At 38.9% G+C, this 20,863-nt stretch overlaps 1 protein-coding gene across 4 annotated transcripts in view; it reads left to right on the top strand.

Annotated features, from left to right (window-relative positions):
- The window catches only part of ADCY8 (adenylate cyclase 8), a 261,872-nt gene that overhangs the window by 110,609 nt on the left and 130,400 nt on the right, over positions 1–20,863 (top strand). For all 4 annotated transcript variants that reach the window (XM_055116960.2, XM_034966610.3, XM_008955471.4 and 1 more), the window contains exon 6: positions 20,700–20,858. In XM_055116960.2, coding sequence (XP_054972935.1) covers positions 20,700–20,858 — 159 coding nt within the window. The remainder of the gene's footprint in view (positions 1–20,699; positions 20,859–20,863) is intronic.

Below are 20,863 nucleotides of genomic sequence, written 5' to 3'. Positions count from 1 at the left end.
GTACAAAGTAAAATTCAGAATATTCTAATATTATAGTAATACAGGATTTATGGGACAACTCCAAAAGAGCAAATATTCAAGTCCTGTGGGTTTTAGAAGGAGAACAGAAAGATAAAAGGGTAGAAAGCTTATTTTAAAAAATAGTAGCAGAAAACTTTTCAAACTTGGAAAAAGATGTAAATTACTTATATCTTTGTAATGTAGGATAAAAAAACAAAACTACTACAAATGATAATACCCACACTAATTTGTTAAGAAATATACAATATTAAAATGTAAATATTGACATAAAAATAGAAAATGCTGGAGAGAAGTGGATTAAAAATATACAGTAGGGTGTGTGTGTGTGACCAAAGTTAAGTTGCCATCAGCTTAAAATAACCTGTTATGAATATGAGATGTTTTTGTAAGCCTCATGGTAACCACAAAGCAAAAACCTATAGTAAATACACAAAAAATAGAAGCAAGAGGCCGGGCGCGGTGGCTCACACCTGTAATCCCAGCACTTCAGGAGGCTGAGGTGGGTGGATCGTGAGGTCAGGGGATCGACACCATCCTGGTTAACACGGTGAAACCCCGTCTCTACCAAAAATACAAAAAATTAGCCAGGCGTGGTGGCAGGTGCCTGTAGTCCCAGCTACTTGGGAGGCTGAGGCAGGAGAATGGCGTGAACTTGGGATGTGGAGCTTGCAGTGAGCTGAGATTGTGCCACTGCACTCCAGCCTGGGTGACAGAACGAGACTCCATCTCAAAAAAAAAATAGAAGCAAGGAATCCAAATATAACTCTAGTGAAAATCACTTAACCTCAGAGGAAGACAAAAGGAAAGGAAGAAGTAACAAAAGATCTACAAAACAACTAGAAAACAATTAACAAGTCTCTACATGTAATGTAAATGCATTAAATTCTAGAATCAAAAAATGTAGAGTGCCTTAATGGATGAAAAACAAGACTCAACTATATGCTGCTTACAAAGGCTCACTTTACCTGTAGGACACACATAGATTGAAAGTGAAGGATAGAAAAGGTATTACCTGCAAATAAAAAACAAAAGAGAGCAGGAATACCTATACTTATGCAAGATAGAATACACTTTACATTAATAACTATGAAAATGAACAAAGAAGGTCATTATGTAATGATAAAGGGATGATTCAGCAAGTGGATATAACAATTGTAAATTTATCTGCACCCAACATCAAAGTACCTAAAAATACAAGGCAAATATTAATAGATATGAAGGGAAAGATAATACTATATTATAACTATAGTAGAGGACTTCAACATCCCAGTTTCAGCAGTACACAGATTATCCACATAGGAAATCAATAAGGAAACATCAGACTTAAGCTATCCTCTCAAATAAGTGGACCTAATAGACATATATAGAACATTTCATTCAATAGCTGCAGAATATACATTATTCTCAATTTCACATGAAAGATTCTCGAGGATAGCTCATATGTTAGGACATAAACAAATCTTAACAAATTTAAGAAGATTCAAATCATATAAAGTATATTTTCTGACCACAAGGGTATGACACTAGAAATTAATAACAGGAGGAACTTCACAAAATTCACAAATACATTGAAATTAAACAACATGCTCCTGGACAACCAATGGATCAATGAAGGAACTTAAAGGAAAATTTTTAAATTTCTTGAGACAAAATTGGAAAACAACAAACTTATGGGATACAGCAAAGGCAGTTATATAAGGGAAGTTTACAATAATAAACACCTGCATCAAAAAAGACGATCTCAAATAAACAACCTAACATTGCACCTCAAGGGACTAGAAAAACAAGAACAAACTAAGTCCAAAGTTAGCAGAAGAAAGAAAATAATAAAAATCAGGACAGAAATAAAGACTAGAAAAAATAAACAAAACCAAGAGTTGATTTTTTTTGAAAAGATAAAGTTGAAAGACCTATTGCTGGACTAATTAAGAAAAAAACAAATAAAATAAAATGAATAAATTCAGTTGATGCACGCAATCTACCAGAACTGACTTATGAAGAAATAGAAAATCTTAATAGACCAACAGCAAGTAAGGAGATTGAGTCAGTAATACAAAGTCTCTCATCTAAAAAAGGCCCAGGACCTGATGGTTTCACTGTGAATTCTATCAAAATTTAAAGAAGAATATCAATTCTTTTCAAACTCTTCCAAAAAATTGAAGAGGAAAAACTGTTTCCACCCTCATTTTATGAGGCTAGCATCATCCAGAGAACAAAGCCAGACAAAGACACTGCAAAAAAGAAAATTACAGAATATTCCTGATTAATTACAAAAATATTCCTGATTTTATTCCTGATAAAGAAAAATATACAATAAAATTCTAGAAAAACAAATTCAACAGCGCATTAAAGGGATCATTCACCATGCTCAAGTAGGATTCATCCCAGGATGCATGGATGGTTCAACATACATGGATCAATAAATGTGATATATCACAATGACAGAATAAAGGACAAAACCACATGATCATTTCAATAGATGCAGAAAAAGCATTTGACAAAATCCAACATCCTTTCATGATGAAAATTCTCAATTAATTAGAGAAAGAATGTACCTCAAAATAATAAAGGCCATGTATATGACAAACCCAGGGCTAATATCATACTCAATAAGAAAAAGTTAGGCCAAGTGCAGCGGCTCACACCTGTAATCCCAGCACATTATGAGGCCAAGGTGGGAGGATAGCTTGAGGTCACGAGTATGAGACTAGCCTGAGCAATAATAGAAAGACCTCATTTCCACAAAATATTTAAAAATTATGTGGGTGTGGTTGCACATGCCTATAGTCCTAGCTGCTTGGGAGGCTGAGGAGGGAAGATCACTTGAGCCCAGGAATTTGAGGTTGCTGTGTTAGCACCACTGTATTCTCTTCGGCAGCCACAGGTGACTGCTTTAGTTCTTCAAATTGACCTCCCCCAAGCTGGACATAGTGGCACTGGTAATCCCGTAACTACTCAGAGGGCTGAGGTGGGAGGAGTCCTTGAGACCAGGAGTTTCAGGCTGCAGTGAGTTATGATTGTGCCACTGCACACCAGCCTGGGCAACAGAGCAGGCCCTGTCATTAAAACAAATTTTTTAAACAATAAAAAGTTGCAATCTTTTCCTCTAAGATCTGAAAAAAGACAGGGATGTCCACTCTTGCCACTTCTATTCAATATAGCTACTGGAGGTCCCAGCTAGAGCGGTCAAACAAGAGAAAGAATTAAAAGGCATCTAAATTGGAAAGGAACAAGTTAAATTGTTTCTGTTTGCAGATGACATGATTTTATATAGAGAAAACCCTAAAGACTCCACCAAAAAAAAAAATGGTTAGAATTAAATAAATTTAGTAAAGTTGCAGGATATAAAATCAACATACAAAAATAAGTAGCATTTCTATATATTAACAGCAAACTATCTGAAAAACTAAAAACCTTCTGCATAACAAAAGAAACGATTAAGATAGTGAACCTAAACTACAGAATGGGAGAAAATACTTGTAAACTATACTTCTGATAAAAGGTTAAAATCCAAAATATATAAGAAATTCCAACAACTCAATAGCAAGAAAATCAATCACCTGATTTTAAAATGGGCAAAGGACCTGAATATACATTTCTCAAAAGAAGGTATACAAGCCAATAGGTATATTTTTTAAAAAGTTAAACATCACTAATCATCAGGGAAATGCAAATAAAAACCACAATGAGATATCACTTCACACCTATTAGAATAGCTGCTATCAAAAAGTCAAGAGATAACAAGTATTGACCAGAAGGTGGTGGAAAGGAAACTTTGAACACTGCCGGTGGAGATGTAAATTAATACAGTCATTATTTAAAACAGTGGCAGTTCTTCAGAAACTTAAAAAATAGAACTACCATATGTCTAATAATTCCACTACTGAGTAGTTATGCAAAGGAAATGAAATCTGTATGTTGAAGAAATATCTGCATTCCCATGTTTATTGCAGCATTATTTACCATAGCCAAGATATGTAATCAACCTGAATGTCCATCAGTGGATGAATGGATAAAGAAAAATGTGGTGTGTGTATATATATATATGTAATGGAATACTATTACACCATAAAGAAGGAAATCCTGGCATTTTCAATAATATAGATGAACATGGACATTATGTTAAAAAATATAAGCTAAGCACAGGTGGCTCATATCTCACTCCTATGTGGAAGCTATGAAAGCTAACCCATAGAAGTAGAGATGGTGGTTATCAGGGTCTAGGGGTGGTTGGAGTGTGGTTGAGAAGACGTTAATCAAAAGATACAAAATTTCAATTAGGAGAAATAAATTCAAAAGACCTATTATACATCTTGGTGACTATCATTGACAATATATTTTATTCTTGAAAAATGGTAAGAGACTGGATGTCATGTGTTCTCACCATAAAAATGATAACTGTCAGGTAATACATGTGTTAATTAGCTAGATTCCACAGTGTATATATGTTTCAAATCTTCATGTTGTGTGCAACAAACATATACAATTTTACCTGTCAATGTACAAAAAATAAAATAAAAAATATTTTTTAAATGCAAAGTGGGCAAGAGTCAAGACAATCAAAAGTACGAGTATGAGGGAAACCTTTTTCCCCGTCATTTGCCTTTTACTGAGCTGTTTGCACAGTAGCCTTTTTAACCAAGAACCAAAGGTTTTTTTTTTTTTCCTGGAAACAAAGGCTTGAACAATGAGTCATGCTAGCTGTTAAGAATGGCAAAAGTCACATGTATGTGTGCATTAGTGTATGTGTGTACATATGTATGCATGTGTGTAAATGTATGTACCTGTGTGGTATATATGTATGTGTTTATATGTGTTTGTATGTATGTGCATGTGTGTGTGTTAAGCGTTGAAGCTGACCTTGGTGATTACCACAATTCTGAATTAAAACAATAGGGTTAGGGTAAGATACGCTGGGGCTTTATCCCTCAGGCAATGAAAAGTCACTGACTCTTAAAGTAGGGAAGTGACATGGTCAGATCTGGATGTCAGGAAGATGACTGTGGAGAGGGATAACTCTCTCTCCCCTTGACACTGGAATGGAGGAGCAGAGGCCAAAGGGAAGGAAACTGGTTTGGGGATATTCTCATACTAATCCAGGGGAGAGAAGTAGGGACCTGAAACAGAGCAGCAGCTGTGAAATAGAAAGGAAGGGATGATAACACATCAAAGCTGAGTTCCAAAAGTCACCCAACAGACAATATGTGACATACAAATTTTAATTAAACCAAACATTTATCATGACATTAAACTAATTTTCAATTGACTACTCCAAGAATTCCAGTCAGGATTCCATTTTATTAAAATTATAATTCATTGCTGGATGTGATTGTGACAACGGTTCCCTGAAAGAGTGCCTATTGTACTGTAAGGTGACATAGAAAATATGCTGAGTGAATGCGATGGGTTGGGGAGCCCTTGACAGGCAGCAACAGACCTATCCTATTTCCTGCCTCTTCCTGTGATTAGGTCTGTAATGATGGGTGGGTGACTTAACTTATAGCCTCCATGGCCTCGTCTGCAAAATGAGGATAATAAGATCCCAATTTCAAATGGGAAAATTCAAATAGGTAGCATACATGTTATCACTATGGAAATATTTTTAATAGAATATTGCAAGGGAGGCTGAGTTTGGGTACTGGAAAATTTGATGCAGTTGAGTTACAGAAACCTATTGTTTTACCATGGCTTCTATTCTATGCTCATAAAATAATGATAGCAGTTTGAGTTTCTTTTTGTTTGTTTTGTTTGGGTTTTTTGTTTTGTTTTTGAGACGGAGTCTCACTCTGCTCACCCAGGCTGGAGTGCAGTGGCGCGATCTTGGCTCACTGCAACCCCCACCTCCCGGATTCAAGCAATCCTCCTGCTTCAGCCTCCCCAGTAGCTGGGACTACAGGCGCATGCCACCATGCCCAGCTAATTTTTTTTTTTTTTTGTATTTTTAGTAGAGACTGGGTTTCACTGTGTTTCTATCTCCTAACCTTGTGATCTGCCTGCCTCAGCCTCCCAAAGTGCTGGGATTACAGGCGTGAGCCACCGTGCCCGGCCGCTTGAGTTTCTTAAACACTAACTATATCCCAGATACTGAGATAAATGTCTTGCATGTATTGGCTCATTAAGTCCCCATAAAAATTCTAGAAGATAGGCGGGGTGATAGGCCAAATACTGAAGAACTAAGTATGTCTGCAGCATGGACAAATCAGACTAGTTTAGAGCAACAATGAGAATGGATGCAAACAACAAACAATATAGCTAGACAGGTTTGTCCTAACTAATGGAAGGTCTGGAAGTGGGCTCCTACTTTACCAATGAGAAAATTGGAGCTATCTAGTGCTGGACCCCTGTTGCATCCAGTAGGGATGGTACTGTGTCTCAGGCTGAAGATGAGACCTAGAGACAGCAAATGAGACATAGGGTTTACGGGGGGAAATTACATATGGGGTGGTCCAGTGGTGGCACCCTGCACAAGAAGACAACTACCATTTGTAAAAAGTATGCTGTTTATACAGCATTTTTACTTAGTGCTCTCTACCTAGCAACCCCCATTTCATCCAAAGCAAAGGGCCTCAGTCCCCTTACAGCCTGTGTGCCAGGGGAATGAGCCAGAGGTTTGGCTGTTCTTCATGGATAAGCAGTGGATCTCCATGTTGGCCACTCTCAGATTCCTTAGCTTGGAACTCCAAACTAATGCTCTTCTTAGACCATAGGGTCACCCTCAGGGTATGCTTCAGTTATGGCTGTCAGGTACCTCTGCCATACAAGCTAACAGAGGTTGTATAATTACCTCCACCTAGATCACATGACTAGTCAGTGGCAGCACAAGGGGACCAATTCTGGAATCATCTGACTTCAAAGCCGTCTATCTTAGTCATCATGGTAGCCCACCTCCCAACTCCAGATTTGTGCAATTGCTACTGATGCCTGAAATTTGCCATCAATACCCAAAGGATCAACATATAGTTTAGGAGATCCTACATACATTGGTACATTTCTAATACTTTAGCAGAACTGATATTGAAAGAGGAAAATGTCAGTCAATAAACATCTGAGAATAACAAGATCATAAGCCCTAATCAAAACAGCCTCATAGTAAATTCAATCCACCAAAAATACTTAATTTTAGAAACATGATATTAGCTAGATGAATGGCAAAAAAGAGATTGAATGTAATTTTATTTCCAATGAAACACTTAATGTCATCTCATGCATGTCTGTTCATAAAATTAAATTAATTAAAATAGGTTTATATAATAGTTTCTATTACATAGATTGAAAAGTGGCTCCAGGTGGCTTCTCTTCACATATTCTGTGTCTGTTTTGGGGAGTCCTGATCGTTGAGAAGATGCCAGGGCTGACACTGGGCTCTGTCATATGCAATGTTTATTAATGATCTGCAAAAGTTGTTCTTGATTAATCTTAATGAAAATTGCAGAGCTTGGTCTTTTCAGTGCAATTGCTAAAAAAGTCATAGGAATGACAGCAGAATACCAAGTAGTAACTGGCTTGTCCCCAACAGTTAATTAGAGTAAAGGTCTTAATCCTTGTGGCAGGGTCACCCTGCCAAGCAATATGGCAGGACAAGAAATGAAAAACAGAAATTACATTGTTTTTACTGAAGGCAAGAATGCCTAAACCTGCCTCCCAGCCTCCTTTCCTTTTTATTTCTCTCTTTCTTACATTTTATTTTTTTCTATATTTTTCTGTCTATTCCTTCCTTCCCTTTGTCACTTCTCCCTCTTTTCTTTTCTCTCTTTCTCTCTCTCTCTTTCCCTTTCTTTATTTCCCCCAAAATCCCTTGTCTCACTCTGTTCCAAAATGTCATTAACTTCAGCACTCATAAGCCTGCTTCAATTAGAGTGATATTCAGTACATGGACAGAAATTTTTATTTTTAGCAAAATTATTTGTAATAATGAAAATTGAATATATCTAGAAATAATTATTGATAAACTAATATTGATAAAATGTTTGCCATGTGCCAGGCACTATACTAAATAATCTACCTGAATTACTTCACAAATACCAACACTCTGTGAAGAACAATTTCCAAATGAAACTCAAGCTCTGATAGAATAAAAACATCTTCTGACCAATGACACACAGCTTGTAAGTGACATGGCAAAGGCTCTGAATCATGTTCATCTTTGTTAGCCCATTTTCTATTGCTTACTGACAGAATATTTGAAACAGACTATGCCTAAAGAAAGGGAATTTATTTCTTATAGTTCTAGAGGCTGAGAAGTCCAAGGCTGAGGGACCATATCTAGTGAGAGACTTATTGCTGCTGGAGACTCGCTGTGAAAGCGCAAGGAGGCACAGGGCATCTTATGATGAGGGGTTGAGTGAGCTAATGTGCTGGCTCAAGCCTCTTCCTCTCCTTATTAATCCACCATTTCCACTGCCATGATAACCCACTAATCCATTAACCCATGAATCCATTAATCTGTGAATGGAATCATTCATTCATAAGGGCAGATCCCTTATGATCCAATCACCTCTTAAAAGCCCCCTTTCAATACTGCCACTTGGAGACTTTCTAATACATGAAATATGTGGGACATATTCAAACCACAGCACCATCTGATGCCATAAATATTCAAAGGTACAGAAATGATTATATAAATTCTGGCATATGTAAAAACTAGAAAAATGGGTAACGACCAGGTGCAGTGGCTCACACCTGTAATCCCAGCACTTTGGGAGGCCAAGGCAGGCAGATCACCTGAGATCGGGAGTTCGAGACCAGTCTGACCAACATGGAGAAACCCCATCTCTACTAAAAATACAAAATTAGCCAGGCATGGTGGCGCGTGCCTGTAATCCCAGCTACTAGGGAGGCTGAGGCAGGAGAATCGCTGGAACCCGAGAGGCAGAGGTTGTGGTGAGCCAAGATCATGCCATTGCACTACTCTAGCCAGGGCAATAAGAGCAAAACTCTGTCTCAAAAAAAAAAAAAGAAAGAAAAGGAAAATGGGTAACCATTAAACATCATGGTTCACATTAATATTCAATGGCATGAAAAATGCTCATGCATTTAAAGTATACATGGTAGAATACACACATACACACATGCACACATGTTTAAACCAACTTCAGCTTTTTTAATTTTTTATTTATTTTTAGCTACCCCTGCTGGAATGGGAACCTCCACTTCTTAATACATCTATTTTTATAAAAAGAAAGGACATAAAGCTCTGTGATGAAATTGAGTAGTTTTAATTTTCTTCTTTATTCTTTACTATATTTTTTAATATTTAGGAATAATCATGTATAACTAATAGAACTAGAAAAGAAAATGTTATTTCAAAAAAGAAAAGTATTGACAGGTAGAGATGACAGGAAGGTGTTTGTGTTAGGGTTCTCTGGAGAAACAGAACCAACAGGGTGTGTATTACTTATAAAAATTTGTTTTAAGAAATTGGTTTACAAAATTGTGGAGGCTAGTTAAGTCTAAAATCTGCAGGGTGGACCAGCAGGCTGGAGATCCAGGGAAGAGTTGATATTGTAGCTTGAGTCCAAAAGCAGGCTGGATTCAGAATTTCATCTTCCTTGGGGAACAGCAGTAATTTTTCTCTTAAGGCCTTCAACTGACTGTGTAAAGCCCACACACATTGTGGAGGGTAATCTGATTTACTCGGTCTACTGATTTAAATGTTCATCTCACCTAAAAAACACCTTCCCAGCAACATCTAGCCTGGTGTTTGACCAAATATCTGGATACAAAGGCCTAACCAAATTGACACATAAAATTAAAAATCGCAGTGTTCCTCCCTCCCTTAGGCAATAACATCTGCAAAAGCGCAGAGTTAGAATATATGGAGATGAGTCAGGGTGACTATCAAAATGTATTAATGGCAAAAACCGCAATTACTTTTGCAGCAACTTAATAATAGTAAAAACACTTTCACTTCCCTTAGGCAATAACATCTGCAAAAGCGCAGAGTTAGAATATATGGAGATGAGTCAGGGTGACTATCAAAACTATTAATGGCAAAAACCGCAATTACTTTTGCACCAACTTAATAATAGTAAAAACACTTTCACTTCATTGGATAAGTGGCAGAGCCTTTAGAGGTTTGTGGGCAGGGGAGTCTAGTGTGACCACAGCTGTCTTTCCCTTTGAAATACCAGGAGCCCCACATGTGGTGGAGCCATATTCCATTAGCATCCTTGGATCACTGTGTTTTTGGCTCTAAATGGAAGGCTCCTCACAGTGTCCCTGGCACACTGTTTGTCTGTTGCTTACTGTCTTCATGTAACACAGTTCTCACTCTAACCCACTGACACTTCTGGGAAGAGGCCACGTGATATAATAGGAAATGCTTAGGATTTAGAATTCAGGAGAACTTGGTTTACATTCTACTTCTAAGAATCTTTTTTTTTTTTTTTTTTTAAGAAACGGAGTCTCGTTCTGTCACCCAGGCTAAAGCACAGTGGTGCAATCATAGCTCACTGCAGCCTGGAAATCCTGGGCTCAGGGGATCTTCCCACCTCAGCCTTCCAAGTAGCCGGGATTATAGGCAAATGCCACTGCACCAGGCCCTACTTCCAAGAATTTTAAACATGCTGAATCTCAGTTTCTTCCTGAGGAAATGGGGATAATAATGTGGAAGGCCACACCATAAGGACTAATCCAGGTTTGAATACTGGAGGATAGTTGAAGTGACTTCAGCTCATTGCCACAACAGAAACAAGCAAGACACAAAGCACAGAGGAGTAAGGGCACAGGAAGTTGGCGGGGCTGTGGTGTCCCTCTCTGTTCCATACAGAGGGAAGTGAATTGCAGTGGTCTCAGCTGCCCCTAGGAGGAGAAAACTACCCAGTCACAAGCCTTAAAAAGTGATATGCCTAGGTCAGCCCCTGTCTGTTTGCAAAAGCCAACTGTTAAACTTGCAGGAATTTTACAAGCCAGTTGACCTCAAGTTGGAAGCTTGAACTCATCCATGACAAAAATAGTGACACCACAGAAGTTGACAGACATCACAAATCAGGACCTTTTCTTCCCAAAGAGACAGTTGTTAAACATTTACCCGCCCAACCCTCAAGCTCTGCACCCACTCTTCTGCAGGCTAGGAGAGAGGCCACATTGGCACTCAGAGATCAACCCCTTTACATGAAATTCCTGTTGACACAGAGCCATGTTCTTGCTCTCACTGTATCTATGTGCCTACAGCTGGCCTGGCCATAGCCCATCACAACATACATCATGTGTGTGGGGTGTGTGTGTGTGTGTGTGTGTGCGCGCGCACGTGTGAGTTAAATAATGCACACAAAAATCTTTGGCCAGGACTCCCCACACTCTCCACATGAGCCTGTAACTGTTAGGTGTCTGGGCCATGTTAAAAAACAGCAAAAGGGTAGATGAAGTTTCGGGTTAAATGACTCTCCCAGTTTGGACATGTGATACTGACCAGTCCCACAGAGCTCTGTTTAAACAGAGACTTCTCTCATGGAACACCTAATGGGATACACACTCTCTCTTTTTTGGAGACGGACTGTCACTCTGTCGCCCAGGCTGGAATGCAGTGGCGTGATCTCGGCTCACTGCAACCTTCACCTCCCGGGTTCAAGGGATTCTCCTGCCTCAGCTACGACTGAGAAGCTGGGACTACAGGCGTGTGCCACCATGCCCAGCTAATTTTTGTATTTTTAGTAGAGATAGGGTTTCATCATGTTAGCCAGGCTGGCATCAAACTCCTGACCTCAGGCGATCTGCCCGCCTTGGCCTTCCAAAGTGCTGAGATTATGGCATGAGCCACTGCGCCCGGCCAGGATACATAATTTCTATAGCACTGGATTAGAGGTTGTCCAATGGAAGGGTTTGATTCTGGTTTTTAGAACAGTGATTTACAAACTCTTTGCTCCATACTTTCTAAAATAATGTTGAAAGCTACATCCCTCAAACAGTTCTAAGTTGACATCTAAAATTTTATCCAACATTGTTTGTTTTTACTGACAAGAAACAAAATAAATAATTTTTAAAATAATTAAAATGGAATAATCTCTTAAAATATATTTCATAATATAGTTTTTTTAAAAAAAAATAGGTTTTACTCCCTCATTTAATAAATCACACTGCTATGGGCTGAATTTTATCCCCCCCAAATTCCTGTGTTGAAGCCGTAACCACAAATATAACAGTATCTGGAGATGAGGCTTTTGGGAGCTAATTAGGTTTAAATGAAGCTTAGTGCCCTTATTAGAAGAGACCCCAGAGAGCTTGCTGGCTCTCTCTCTCCACCTTGTAGGGGCACAGTAGGAAGGCAGCCATCTGCAAGCCGGGAAGAGGGCCCTCACCAGAACCTGATCCTGCTAGCACCGTAATCTCAGACTTCTCAGCCTCCAGAATTGTGAGAAATACATTCCTCTTGTTTATGCCATCCAGTCTATAAATTTTGTTATGGCAGCCTGAGTTGATTAAGACCCACACAAAATCAGAGAATCATAAGAATATTTATCCCTGAGTATTACCCTATGTATCTTGAAAATTGTAATAACTCCAAAAAACATTCCAGTTGTATTTAAAAGAAACTATGTCCCCAACCCAGAATGTTTGGGGTTTTGAATCCAGGCAGTGAAGCACTGCAGCAGGCCAGGCTACAGGGCCAGATGTGGGCTGCTAGGGAATGCTGAGTGCTTCCAGGCAGGTAGGACAGAGGGCACGTTGGAAAAGGAAATGCACTATACAATGAGGGGCATCTTGAAGGAAGGAGAGGAAATTAATGGGAATAAAAGAAGCACCAATGGTTTCACCCCCAACACACACACACACACACACACACACACACACACAAACTCCCTGTGCCTCCCTCACCCCTGAGTTAGGGCCATTTCAGGAAATAAATTGTCCTAAAAAATCCAGAATTCAGAACTTCAGAACTCCCCTGAGAGGGATCAGCAAGGAAATGCTGACTTGGCGCACAGCTGCTGTCCTGACTTGGTCTCTATTGTTCTTCTAAGATTCCGGGGCACCAAGGCAGGAAGGGTCAGCAACGCTTTCATCTTCAAGAACACCATTGCTCTCACTTTTCTCTCCCTAGATCCACCCTGCTTTTGAATGTGAGTGCAGTTAGGTCTTCCCCATTACCGTTCCACTGGAAGGGAGTGCAAGCAGCAGCAAAGTATCCAAACACCATTCAGCTTGGAGTCTGGCATTACCTAACACCCGTGTGACTTAACCTCTCTGGGCTCCAGCTTCCTTGGTTGTAAAATGGGAATAAACCACATTGATGTAAGCTCCATGAATGCAGAAGTTGATTTGTCTGTTTGGGTCACTGCTTATATCTTTAGAGTTCTTCAACAGACACTTGTTGAAAGAATAAATGGATGAGCTGTATATGTAGCCTGTGGTGGAAATGAGGATGAAATGAGGTTATTAAGGTAAAAGGCCTAGCACAGGAGAGCTAATAACCGCATCTTAATCCTCTCAGAGCCTCAGTTTGCTCATCTATAAAATCAAAATTTATAATATTAATAGGCATCTACCTTTCAGAGTCACTGTGGCTATCAAAATGAGAACATGAATTGGGAAGCACTTTGTGAAATCACAACTTTCATGTCAGGGTAAGCATGGTGCCAAGACCAGCTCGGTCGGGGAGACCTTAACCCAGTGGTGCTAGAGGAATTAAAGACACACACACAGAAATACAGAGGTGTGAAGCGGGAAATCAGGAGTCTCACAGCCTTCAGAGCTGAGAGCCCCGAACAGAGATTTACCCACATATTTATTAACAGCAATCATTAGCATTGTTTCTATAGATATTAAATTAACTAAAAGTATCCCTTGAGGGAAACGAAGGGATGGGCCGAATTAATTGCAGCAGGAACACGCCCTTAAGGCACAGATCACTCATGCTTTTGTTTGTGGCTTAAGAATGCCTTTAAGCGGTTTCCGCCCTGGGTGGGCCAGGTGTTCCTTGCCCTCATTCCCGTAAACCCACAATCTTCCAGCTTGTGCGTTATGGCCATTATGGACATGTTACATTGCTGCAGAGATTTTATTTATGGCCAGTTTCGGGGCCAGTTTATGGCCAGACATTGCGGGGCTTGCTCCCAACACATGGTGGCTTTCAAACATTTTAAGAAGCAGATGGACCCTACGTTTCATACGGCAGGCTGACACTAAAGTCCAGCAGAGGCAATAGAATGGATCGGGGTTGAAGGAAAAGTTGGGCTCCATGGCCACCACAATGGCAGTCCCTACCCCACAATGACTCCTGAAGTACCCTCAGCAAACTCAGATCTATAAGAAGGGAGGCTTTGGAGATTAATCTGTAGAGACTGTGTCCATATATTGGGCTGAGTCAGCTCAGACCCCAGTAGTCCACATACTTCCTTTTGTATTTCCCTTTAAAGAAGCCATGCAGGGAAGTAGAAATGGACCAATGGGTTCAGGCTTATACACCCGGGGTGAAATTCTAACTAGTCCATCAATAACTGTGTGACGTAAAGCAATATACCTCTCGTGACTCAGTTCTCTCACTTGTAAACTGGCTCTGGTAGTGATACCCAGGTTTGTTATGAAGATGATTCCATAGCTGCACAAAACGCCCTGGGTAATGAACGTAGTTGACCTCCATAACTAACTCCCTTGCCTTTCCTTTGTTCTGGAATGTTCAAGGGCACCGTTTTTTCCAGGTGACTGGGGCCCAATCAATTCTGCCTAAATTGTAACCATTGTTCACTCTGTTTAGACCAGTTTATGCCTAAGAACTGTGCCGCTGATGGGTTGGTTGAAGCTATGTCTGTGTGAATAGAGTTGATGTAGGCAGAGTTTTAGCAGAAAAGGGTAGGTAAAGTGATCAATTCATCATTTTATTGGTCTGATTCAATCTGTGCAATTGAAAAATGGTACTACTTCCAAAAGTTAGTACTAGGTACTATTTTTGAGTGTTCAGTATCCACCAGGCTAAGTGTTTTACATACATTATTTTTTGAACCATCCTAACACCTCTACAGAGGACCAATTCTCTTCCCCATTGCACCTGGGAAGACTGAGACACTGAGACTAAAGCAACTAGCCTGACATCCACAAGCAGTAAATGGAGAAGTGTGATGTCAGATCCGGGCCTGCTTTAATGCATGTTCTATGCCTGTGCGGTGTTGCTGGGGAAATATGTGTAATTTGCTCTAGCCCCTACAGCATTGGGATTCCTGTCTAATGTATAGATCAATGATTGCTACTGAATTATGCGTCCTGTCATTCCTCTAGCAACTTCTATGGATTAATTGTCTAAAAAGAACCCTTTGAAGCATTTAAGTTGAAAGAAAAAATCTAAGGTCCTTCATTTTTTACCTTATAATTATAACATGCTTCCTTAATAGTTCAGTTAAAAGAAATAATGTTGTCAATCTTTGGTTTGTTAATTGTTGCATGATTTGTCCCCAGCTAGACAGAGGTGAGCAAAAATAATAATGATAATTACGTGTGTTTTTTATTTAAAAGAAATTTTGAATGGAATCTCACCATGAAGAACAGAAAGTAGATTTGCTCTGTTTGAAAGGAGGAGGTTTAGGGGGTTATCCCCTCCCCAACTAGCAGGTCCTAAGGCAATTCAGTGGTTTCTCTGGGACTCTTAGATCCATCTTGGGACAGCCAAAGGCCTGTGAACCCAGAAAGCCATTGAGCTTTCTCCATTAACTTGATAAATAACTTTCAGCACTGACTATGTCTGTGTGCTGAGCTTTGAGCTAAGTGGGAATGGAAGGTGGCATCCCTGCCCTCCAGAACCCGAGCGTCTAGAGAAGAAAGAGAAGATGCAGATGTCATCTATAGTCCTTTTCTCTTAATTTGTGACTGATTAGGCACAGCAAAACATCCCTGGGGCTCTGCTCTGGAAGAACTGAACAAGACTTGTCGCTAGGAGTAGAATTGTCTCCATTTTAGCTTCAAGAATGCTCCGAGGTCCTCCCCTCAAGAACTGATCTTGAAATACATTGTGTGTGTTTGTGGTCCTTTGCAACCACAGGGTAGCCTTACTAATGAGTATCAATGTCTGTAAATTATTAATTAGTTTTATATAGTTTCATTCTTATCTTTAAGTCAAATCCCAGACACAAAATGAAAGAGAAAGAAAAGCTATGCAGTAAAAAAATGTGAAGTCTTCTTGCTATGCTTCTTGTTTTGTAGAGGAAAATAAAAATCATCTAAATGTCTTTTCATTAAGATGCTCCAGTGCATTCTCTGTATAATGTTAATTGCCTAATGACATTAGCGCCGTGTGCTGTTTAGTAGTCTCTCACTATTAGCTGGCAAAGCACTTTAACATCCATTATTATATCCTTCGGGGCTCACAATAGTTCTATGTGTGAAGCAATCAGGTAGTGCCTTATTTTACAACTATTGAAACTCAGGGTCAGATTAAACTATGTGCCCAGGATCACATGTTCAAAGAGTATGGGTTTTAAAAACACAACAGTACCAGTTTAGTCCTGGAATCCTACTTACCAGCTCTGGGCCACAGGGAAAATCATTTTACTTTCTCAGGCTACAATTCCTTCATAAATAGTAGACAAGCAACTAGTCCTTATTATAGGCCAGGCACTGTTATAAACTCCCTGCATGTGTTTATTCACTTAATCTTGACAACGTTATTAACATTTTATCGATACAGAGATTAAAGCATCTGTAGGGAAATAAAATAACTTCTCTAAGTTCATGTCGCCAGTCAGTGATGGAACAAGATGAGAACTTGGCTGTCTAGCACTAAAGTCTGTGATATTAACCCTCATACTACAGTGATAACAGTGTAATAAGGAAAACATCAATTGGGACTCATGATTGTGCCAGTCAGGATATTAACAAACATCCCTAAAATCTCAGTGCTTAAAACAGTAAACATTTATTTTTCATTCACACTTTATGTTTATTTTTCATTCACACTTTATTACAGGAGGGGGGTGTGATAGCAGGATATCATAACATTTTATCCTGATTCAAGGACCCTGGTTAGAAGGCTTCATCAGGAGCTCCTTGACTCATGATGGTGACACAGGAGAGAAAAAATTTTAAAGACTGTGGTTGATCATGGTCTTAAAGCTTCTGCCTAGAAGTGACACATATTACCTCTGCTCATATTTCATTGGTCAAAAGTAACATCAATATCCAGACAAACATCACATGTTTGCACTTATTTGCAGAATCTAAAAATCAAAACAATTGAACTCATGGACATAGAGAGTAGAATGATGGTTACCAGAGGCTGGGAAGGGTAGTGGGGGGTTAGGAGGGAAGTGGGGATGGTTAATGGGTAGAAAAAAATAGAAAAAAAAATAAAACTTATTATTTGATAGCCCAACAGACTATAGTCAATAATAACTTGATTGTACATTTTAAAATAGCTAAAAGAGTGTAATTGGATTGTTTGCAACTCAAAGGATAAATGCTTGAGGGAATGGATACCCCATTCTCCATGATGTGATTATTTCACATTGCATGCCTCAAAACACCTCATGTACCCCATAAATATATACACCTACTATGTGTTCACAAAAATTAAAAATTAAAAAATTATGCAGGGAGGACAATCCTACTATACACTTGAATAGTATAGTAGTGGGCATGGCTGTGGATAGCACAAATGACTCCTCTCAATGACCTCCTGCACAGAAGCTCACTGGAAAAGTGCCTCAGAAACTGATGTGCTCCTCTCAAAGGCTGGATTCCATTTCTTCTCTTGCCTTGTCAATTTTTTTTAAATGGCTCCTACAGTTTTCATTGTCAGTAGATATAAAGTACCACATGCTTTTTAACTTGGGAGTTAAAGTAAAAACAATGACCCAGAAACCAGGAACTTCACCAAGATCAAGAAAAACCTCATCCATTAGTTACAAGCATTTCTTCTAATGTTCATAGGTTGCCTGCCTAATGTCTAATTTATTACAATATTTCCATATTCTCAACCCAATTCAACTTTACTTTCTTATGTAAATAGCTTTGCATTACCTTACAATTTAAGAACAGAGACTGCAAAGATTCAATTGAGTACATGGAATCATTCATTCATTCTTTATTTATTTTTTTCTTTTAAAAAAGGACACTGCATGTCTTAAGTCCTACTGTATGAAAAGCAGGATGCTCCAGGCTGTGAGGAATGTAAGGCTGCCTCAGGCAGGAATAATGCCTTCGAGGACCTTATACTCTTTACCAAAAAGCTTGGATATATATGAACATTAATAGAAAGTATTGGACACCCAGGCATCCACCCATCTACCTACTCAGTAAACACCTGCTAAGTGTTAACCACATGCCAGATACAGTACAATCTTAAGAGGGGAACATACAGAGTAGTTGTTCAAAGTCCCCATTCTCAATTAGTTTACAGGAGACAGATTATTATAACACAGCACCCTAATTACTGTTCACCCAGGATGCAATGAGAACACAGGGAAGGGTACATAGTCAGACTTGGAAATCAGGGCAGCTTACTGGCCAGAGTTAAACCAAGCTTCACTCTAAAAGATGGAGTAGAAGCTCTTCCATTGAAAGAGGTAATGGACATTCCAGATTGAGGAAGCACCATGGTCCCAGAGAGGAAAGAAGGAACACAAGGTTCAGACAATAACTTGTTGTTTGGATGGCTGGAGTCTAATGTGTGCATGAGGAATGAGAAGAATAACTAAGGCACTGGACAGATCATGAGGAATTTTGTGTGCCAGACTAGGAATTTTCCATTGTATCTTATAGACCAGTAGTATCTAAATATTTTGATCCGCTATTTTTATTAATAAAATTATATGAAGATATGCATATCTAATAAAATTGTATTTATTAACTATTCTATTAATTATATTTAATTATATTCATATATTTAAATATATATACCATAAAATATACATAATATAGGGATTTTAAAGGATAATGAGAAAATAAAAATACTTTAAAGTATTTTAATTTACAGTATCCAATTTAATTTAAATATTTTAATTTGATTACAATTTTAAAATATCTTAAATTAATTACAATTTAATTTAGACTTTTCTGCTTTCACCATTTATTAGAGAGCAATGGGTTTAAACATAATTCTTTAAAAAAAATGTTTAATAGTTTGTGATATAGTAATGTAAAGGTCAGGTTTTAAGTTCAATTTATCTCTATACCAGGCTTCAGTGGCTATCAGAGCTAAACATATATCTTATAAATGTTTTCCAATCTCATAAATGGATTTAAGCCCTTATAAATGGGTTCTGACCTCATCAGAAATCTTCATTTAGAAGATATTTAAACATTAGTAAATGTGCAGCTCTAAGAATTTTGATAGATGATATAACATAACTTTGGTTTTACAACAAAATTCTTAAAAAGATGGAAACATTTCCAAACTTCCATTCTCAAAATGCTTTCTTCAGAGCATCAATTTCTTTAAAAATCAGTTACTTTCTTGCTCATTCTTAAGTCATCATCTTGAGTTGGAAGAAATAAATTAAGCAAGTTTGTGTGTTTTTTTCAAATATATGCTAGAAGGAATATTAATGGAGACTTATTATCACAAAAATATCAGCAAATTTGGAACACTTGTCTTCGGTCAAAGACAAATGAATAGCTCACCTTTAAGTCTGACAACTCTTTTAAGCATTTTGAAGTCACATAATCATCGCATTTGGGGGGCAATGAAGGTTTTTCTAGTAATTCTACTACAAAGTATTATCTTCTACCATTTGATTTTCTGCATAAATGACATCATTTAATCATAAACTAAAATTGTTCAAAATACTCTGAAAGAAAGAACGCTCATGACTACAGGAAATCATCCAATGGTAGAAATTCTTCTGTCTTCTCAAGATGCCTCCTCCATACTTACAGTCAGAGGATGACCAGACATGTATCCCCTAAGTTTCCAATATCAATCTATATATCAAATGTTGGTAAAGCTTTTCAACATAAGTAACAAAAGCTGTGAATGGAAGTTCTAACATTTTCCTCCTGCATCTCAACGGATGACCCAGCTCAGCCCTGGGATGTAAACACTCTATTTCAGAGACCACAGCTCTAAGTAGTAGGTCAGAAAAGAGTGATGGGGTAATGAGGTCACATTTGTGTTTAGAAGGAGCAGCTGGAAACCATGACAGTATGGGCTGGAAGGAGGTAAGGCTGAGGCAGGGATCCCAGACTCAGGCATGATGGTGGTCTGAACTAAGTCACAGAAGGGCTAGAAAGAAGGAAACAGTTGACATTTTGGTTGGAAATGGAACGTGTAATGAAGTATGAAATCAATAATCTATCTCAGGTTAATGTTGGGTAGAAAAAGATGCTGGTGCCATTCCCTGAGACAGAGGTTACACAGCAGGTTTTGGAGGAAGGTTTCAAAGAGCCCTTAAAAGTACAGATAAAAGGCTAAGGATGTTCAGAGACTCTTTCTAGTTATTAAAGAACCTAAGAAGCCTTCATGGAAGGGGTGACATTGAAAGTGAAGAGGTGGACGGGCGCGGTGGCTCACGCCTGTAATCCCAGCACTTTGCAAGGCCGAGGCGGGAGGATCACGAGGTCAGATCGAAACCATCAAGGCTGAGGCAGGAGAATGGCGTGAACCCGGGAGGCAGAGGTTGCAGCTCCATTGCACTCCAGCCTGGGCGACAGAGCGAAACTCCGTCTCAAAAAAAAAAAAAAGAAAAGAAAGTGCAGAGCCAACGATGCCCACTCTGGTCTTATACATGTGTCTCTCCATTTACCTATGTCAACAGGTATGTGCGGTCAAGGACAAAACATGATGTTGACATGAGGATTGGAATCCACTCAGGCTCGGTGCTGTGCGGTGTTTTGGGACTCAGGAAGTGGCAGTTTGATGTCTGGTCTTGGGATGTGGATATTGCAAACAAACTCGAATCTGGAGGAATCCCCGGGTAAG

This window comes from Pan paniscus, chromosome 7 (genome assembly GCF_029289425.2).
Source record: "Pan paniscus chromosome 7, NHGRI_mPanPan1-v2.0_pri, whole genome shotgun sequence".
Lineage (NCBI taxonomy): Eukaryota > Metazoa > Chordata > Mammalia > Primates > Hominidae > Pan > Pan paniscus.
Note: the sequence above shows the minus strand (reverse complement) of the source record. Positions and strands in the feature narration are given on the sequence as shown.